At 40.8% G+C, this 6786-nt stretch overlaps 1 protein-coding gene across 1 annotated transcript in view; it reads left to right on the plus strand.

Moving 5' to 3' along the window:
* Positions 1 to 5505, plus strand: part of KDR (kinase insert domain receptor) — a 47164-nt gene extending 41659 nt beyond the window's left edge. The window contains exons 28-30 of the mRNA XM_003806471.7: positions 1342 to 1441; positions 1936 to 2021; positions 3814 to 5505. Of these exons, the coding sequence (XP_003806519.1) occupies positions 1342 to 1441; positions 1936 to 2021; positions 3814 to 4036 (409 nt within the window). The 3' untranslated portion in view covers positions 4037 to 5505. The remainder of the gene's footprint in view (positions 1 to 1341; positions 1442 to 1935; positions 2022 to 3813) is intronic.
* The last annotated feature ends 1281 nt before the right edge of the window (positions 5506 to 6786 follow it).

Below are 6786 nucleotides of genomic sequence, written 5' to 3' on the forward strand. Positions count from 1 at the left end.
CAGGAATGATTGACTATGGTACCAGTAGTTTTTGACAACTGTTACTTTTAGGGGTTGGACTTAGAAAGTAGGCTTTGCTTGCACCCTGTGTATCATATCCTCTTAACTTGTGGAGTTTCCTGAGTGAGGATGTCACCAGAAAATCTCATTCTCTCCTCTCTGTATAGGGAGGAACCAGCCTCTTGGGGTAGGGGAGAGAGAATTAATTTCCATTCTTCTGCTTTGGCCCAAGGTCTATGCAGCATGTTCCAGAAGGCTGCTTGTAGTGGGAAGTAGGCTGGTATAGGAATGAAGAATGTATTTTCTGTCTCGGTGGGCCCTTCCAGTGAATAGGACTTCCCTTCCCTCCACTTGGGCTGTAAGTGATTTTGATAGCATCAACTAGACTCACCCAAAGCCACACAGCCGGGAAGGAGCATTCCCAAGAAGGAGAGGATCTGTTGTTCAACAAGTCTTATTCTTTGGACTCCTGAAGGAAGCTTTGGAAGTCAAAGGAGAAAAATGAGCTTTGTTTGAGAGGGCATTATTCTTCCTAAGAGCAATAAGCCCAACATTCTCTATGTCATTCATCTTCCCAACATCCCTGTGAGCTGGGGAGGGAGTGCTACTGCCAACACATCTTATAGATGGGACAAGAGGGTCACAGAAATATTCATGACTTTCTTAAGTTTCTGCAGTCAGTGGTAGACTCTGAAATAGGCAAAATATCTTGTTACTCTCAAACCACTGCTCTTTCCTGAGACAGAAACTCTGGGGGCGAAAACGAGGGGACAGTGAGACTCAGCCCACCTTCTCTTTGCACACCAAGCCTCTGTTACATGGAGGAGGAAGAGGTTGTCTTCAAATCACTGCTGGGTTCAGTATCCTTTAAGGAGACCTTCAGATGTTTCCTCTGCCTATCTTTCATTGAATGGTTGCTCTGTGAGCATTATCCAGAAAAACTTTCCCAGGAGATGGCCAGACAGATGTGAAACACTCAGTAATATATCCAGAGCTCGATGGAGGAATCCCATGCAATCAGGAAGCCAAGTAGAAGGCAGTTGATCACTCCATCTGCTGTTGTTGTCTTTAGTCCAGAACTGGACCTCAGAAGTAGGATTCAAAAGAACAGGCTCATCGAGACTCCTCAGTTATATTATACTTTTAAATGTACTTTCTCAGGAAATTAAGCCTTCCATGTGTGCTAGCAGAGAAAGATTTTTATTTTGTTTTGTTTTTCTAAAGGATGTTTTGAAGGTTGCTATTAAGTTTGTGGTTGAAAGATAATGAACTTAGGTATCACTTGTGGTATCTGCAGTCAAATATACCACCACTAAAATATAAATATTTGTTCTTTTGCAGTCAGTATCTGCAGAACAGTAAGCGAAAGAGCCGGCCTGTGAGTGTAAAAACATTTGAAGATATCCCATTAGAAGAACCAGAAGTAAAAGTAATCCCAGATGTAAGTACGTCTTTTAAAAATAGTCTTAGAAATAATACAAAGGATGAAACACTAGCTAGATAAATATTAGCCTAAGCATTAAAGTTTTGGAGCCTCATTAGAAGGCTGCCCTCGAGTGTGTGTATCATGGGGTCATTATGGAGATGGAACTTTGTTTTTTTCATAAGTAAAGCCCTTGGTCCAAGGTTCAAGACAGTGTAGCTTTCTGACCAATTTCACTAAAGTGCAAGTAGTGTCATAGTGAAGACAGCGATGGTAACAGGCATTCTCAGCTGCTGATTTGTAAATTTTCTCTTCTCCCTGGCCTGTGTCTACTCATAGGAAGCAGTTGCTTCCTTTTGTAGCTTGGACAATTTGTGGCTATGATACCTTTATGTTCTTCCACAGGACCTTATTTGATAGACATGATAGATGGGTTGAGAAATCAGCTTAATTAAATAGTTGGTCATTTTATATGCTCAATTAACTGTGCCATCTCATTGTCTCTTAAAAAGGACAACCAGACGGACAGTGGTATGGTTCTTGCCTCAGAAGAGCTGAAAACTTTGGAAGACAGAACCAAATTATCTCCATCTTTTGGGTAAGACTCAGCCACATTAAAAAGACAAATTTCAATAGGAATTTTTGGAAGGAACTTAGGACTTTCAATGTAAGTGCAGAATTTTCCCTATGGGGTCTTTGTTGGTTGGAGAAATTAGCATCAATTTAACAAATAAAGAATGGAAACTAACCACACAATAAAATTAAGTGATAAATCTAAAAATAATCTGAAATAAATTAGAGAATTTGGTCAATTTTTATGAGAATTCATGAATACTAGGGAATTTCTGTGTATATTTACTGTGGTCAGTAATGGCTAAATGAAAAAGGTGGTTGGATGTGATCTGTAAAGCTGTCAATATGATTACAATATTTGTGGACTCTGAAGAATTTTTAAGTCTGTATACAAATGGGTGCATCTGTGCTTAAGAAGTATGATATATAAATAAGCCAATATCTATTTGTTTGAGACATTTAAATATTATTGTCTGAATTCGAAGTATTTCATTGTGAGAAAAGTATTAAAATTAGTTTTAAATATAATCTCCCTTCTATGGTTCAGTAGGAATTTGTAGGTGTCTTGAATACGTGTACGTTCTCTTAACATAACAAATCAATGAAAATCTATATTTATAAGAATAATAGAATAAGTGTAGTTATGTATTTGCTGGAGTTTATTTGCTAGAGTATTCTTACCTAAAGGTAAGAACAGAGGAGGTTTTGATCTGCTTATAATCTTTTATATAAAATGGGAATACTCATGGGTTTTTGAATAATGCTCATACCAAAAAGAAAACAAACAAAAAAACCCCCAACATATTAAAAGGTGCCATTGTGCTATTTTATTTTTTTCTTTAAGGCCCAAGGTAAGAAATTGTGAAAGTCAATGATATGTTTCATTCATTGATTCAAAAAATGTTTATTCGGCAAGTATCATGTGCAGAGCACCATGCCATTGCTTGAGACACCTACATTAGTTTTGTTGGGGTTGAATTGAAAGAAAAAATTGTATTTCTCATTATTTGAAGTAACTTTTAAACTATGTATAAACACGAGTTACTAAAATTCCCTTTTGCAGTTTTAACATGAAGAAGTTGGGGAAAACACCTATTACCGGGAAAAAACACCTTAGAATGGCTTGTGAAAGTGTAAATCCTGAAGTTTTAGATCAACACAGCCTGCATTTCTAGGCTTTGACATGATTACCGTCTGTCAGGATTCCATGCCATTGAAAACATTTTCTAGTTGCTGCTGAGTGACTGGGGTTCTCAGTCCTTCCAAGGAATGTGGTTTTGATGAGTAAAAAGCAGCGTTTGATATGTCTGGCTTGACTGCACACATGCTTTAAGTTATTAAAGTTTAAAGTTGCTCAAGAGCTTTATTACAACCATACACATGCCCCGTAATTCCCAAATTGCCACAATAGGAAAAGCACAAGTGAAATTTAAGAACATCCCAATTTCCTTGAATATCATGCAAGTGGCCCTTTGGCGCCTGTCACTGTATACAAATTTGTCAATCTGCGAGGCCATAAACATGTTCCATCAGTTGGGGCCTTTGCATAACTCGAGAGAACTGCCTTTCATCTCATTTGAGGCTTGAAAGACTTGGACCTGAGTAAGAGGACTTATCTGCAACTACTAATTCATGCGAGTACCTGAAAATAGACCTTGTCCCTGTAAACCTGCTATGCTGATTAACAACTGGGAGAGATACGGGGCTGCGGTCTCCAGGGAGATGGCAGCCATATGGAGTTGGGAATGGGGTGAGGGTAAAAAGCAAAAGAATTGTCTTCTCTCTGCCAACTCATTTGTTTGCCATTTCTTCTGCAGTGGAATGGTGCCCAGCAAAAGCAGGGAGTCTGTGGCATCTGAAGGCTCAAACCAGACAAGCGGCTACCAGTCCGGATATCACTCCGATGACACAGACACCACTGTGTACTCCAGTGAGGAAGCAGAACTTTTAAAGCTGATAGAGATTGGAGTGCAAACCGGTAGCACAGCCCAGATTCTCCAGCCTGACTCGGGGACCACACTGAGCTCTCCTCCTGTTTAAAAGGAAGCATCCACACCCCCAACTCCCGGACATCACATGAGAGGTGCTGCTCAGATTTTCAAGTGTTGTTCTTTCCACCAGCAGGAAGTAGCCGCATTTGATTTTCATTTCGACAACAAAAAAAGGACCTCAGACTGCAGGGAGCTAGTCTTCTAGGCATATCCTGGAAGAGGCTTGTGACCCAAGAATGTGTCTGTGTCTTCTCCCAGTGTTGACCTGATCCTCTTTTTCATTCATTTAAAAAGCATTTATCATGCCCCTTGCTGCGGGTCTCACCATGGGTTAGAACAAAGACATTCAAGAAATGGCCCCATCCTCAAAGAAGTAGCAGTACCTGGGGAGTTGACACTTCTGTAAAACTAGAAGATAAACCAGGCAATGTAAGTGTTCGAGGTGTTGAAGATGGGAAGGATTTGCAGGGCTGAGTCTATCCAAGAGGCTTTGTTTAGGACGTGGGTCCCAAGCCAAGCCTTAAGTGTGGAATTCGGATTGATAGAAAGGAAGACTAACGTTACCTTGCTTTGGAGAGTACTGGAGCCTGCAAATGCATTGTGTTTGCTCCGGTGGAGGTGGGCATGGGGTCTGTTCTGAAATGTAAAGGGTTCAGACGGGGTTTCTGGTTTTAGAAGGTTGCGTGTTCTTCGAGTTGGGCTAAAGTAGAGTTCGTTGTGCTGTTTCTGACTCCTAATGAGAGTTCCTTCCAGACCGTTACGTGTCTCCTGGCCAAGCCCCAGGAAGGAAATGATGCAGCTCTGGCTCCTTGTCTCCCAGGCTGATCCTTTATTCAGAATACCACAAAGAAAGGACATTCAGCTCAAGGCTCCCTGCCGTGTTGAAGAGTTCTGACTGCACATACCAGCTTCTGGTTTCTTCTGGATGAATACCCTCATATCTGTCCTGATGTGATATGTCTGAGACTGAATGCGGGAGGTTCAATGTGAAGCTGTGTGTGGTGTCAAAGTTTCAGGAAGGATTTTACCCTTTTGTTCTTCTCCCTGTCCCCAACCCACTCTCACCCCGCAACCCATCAGTATTTTAGTTATTTGGCCTCTACACTCCAGTAAACCTGATTGGGTTTGTTCACTCTCTGAATGATTATTAGCCAGACTTCAAAATTATTTTATAGCCCAAATTATAACATCTATTGTATTATTTAGACTTTTAACATATAGAGCTATTTCTACTGATTTTTGCCCTTGTTCTGTCCTTTTTTTCGAAAAAGAAAATGTGTTTTTTGTTTGGTACCATAGTGTGAAATGCTGGGAACAATGACTATAAGACATGCTATGGCACATATATTTATAGTCTGTTTATGTAGAAACAAATGTAATATATTAAAGCCTTATATTATATATAATGAACTTTGTACTATTCACATTTTGTATCAGTATTATGTAGCATAACAAAGGTCATAATGCTTTCAGCAATTGATGTCATTTTATTAAAGAACATTGAAAAACTTGAAGAAATCCCTTTGCAAGGTTGCATTACTGTACCCATCATTTCTAAAATGGAAGAGGGGGTGGCTGGGTACAGTGGCCGACACCTAAAAACCCAGCACTTTGGGGGGCCAAGGTGGGAGGATCGCTTGAGCCCAGGAGTTCAAGACCAGTCTGGCCAACATGGTCAGATTCCATCTCAAAGAAAAAAGGTAAAAATAAAATAAAATGGAGAGGAAGGAATCAGACATAATTTCCATGTGGTTGTTTTACATTTTTACTGGTTTTCTTACTCTTCTTATAAGGGATATTTTCATAAAGTGGTTATATATTTTACAAACCAATAAATGTATTTGTAGTACAAAGTATGAGGGTATAATATCACCACAACTATTTTGAGATAAGTATGTCTGGTTTAAAGTTTAACTGCTTCTTCCGTCGTCTTCATTACAAAGAATTCACACACACACACACACACACACACCCCACGCATACACCCAACACCTACACCTCCTCCCAGCCCCCCCACACCCACACATCCAACCCCCCATACACTCACACCCCCTCACAGTCACACCCACCCCCACACACCTACACACCCACCAGCACACACATACCCACACACAGATCCACCCACACACCCACACCCACCCACATACACACACCCCCCTACATGCACACCCCCACACACACCCACCCCCCACACACCCATCCACACACCCACACATCCAACACCCCCACACTCACACCCACACCCCACACACACCCACACACAACCCACCCCCCACAGTCACAACCCCCCTCACATTCCCCCATACACGTCCTACACACCCACCACACACCACCCCCACACATCCACACTCCCACACACATCCCTCCACACACACCCCCCAACACTTTTTCATATTATATTCTAAGCACTTTAGAGATTGTTAAAACAGAGATATGTGATTCCTTGGCCCTCCAGTGAACTCCATATCTGTTAGAATAGCCAATCATGAAACTCAGGGGGTGAAAGACCCTGAGACGTGATCAGACCCATGGCAGTGCAGGGAGGCATGGACCAGATTTACAGTCTCTAATAATATTCTACTCTATACTTACAGAGTCAGAACATAAGATCCATTATTGCCATTTTGAATGATTACCATCACCCAAATTCAGTAGGTGGAGTTATTTAATAAATTATTGGCCCAAATAAGTGACCTTATTTTTTGTGATTTTTTAATACAAGATTTTGAAATGTTTATGTAGTCAAATATGCCTCTCCCTATTTTTAAAAAATGGCTCCTAGGTTTTAAAAAATTTTAT

The sequence above is a fragment of the Pan paniscus genome, chromosome 3 (assembly GCF_029289425.2).
Source record: "Pan paniscus chromosome 3, NHGRI_mPanPan1-v2.0_pri, whole genome shotgun sequence".
Lineage (NCBI taxonomy): Eukaryota > Metazoa > Chordata > Mammalia > Primates > Hominidae > Pan > Pan paniscus.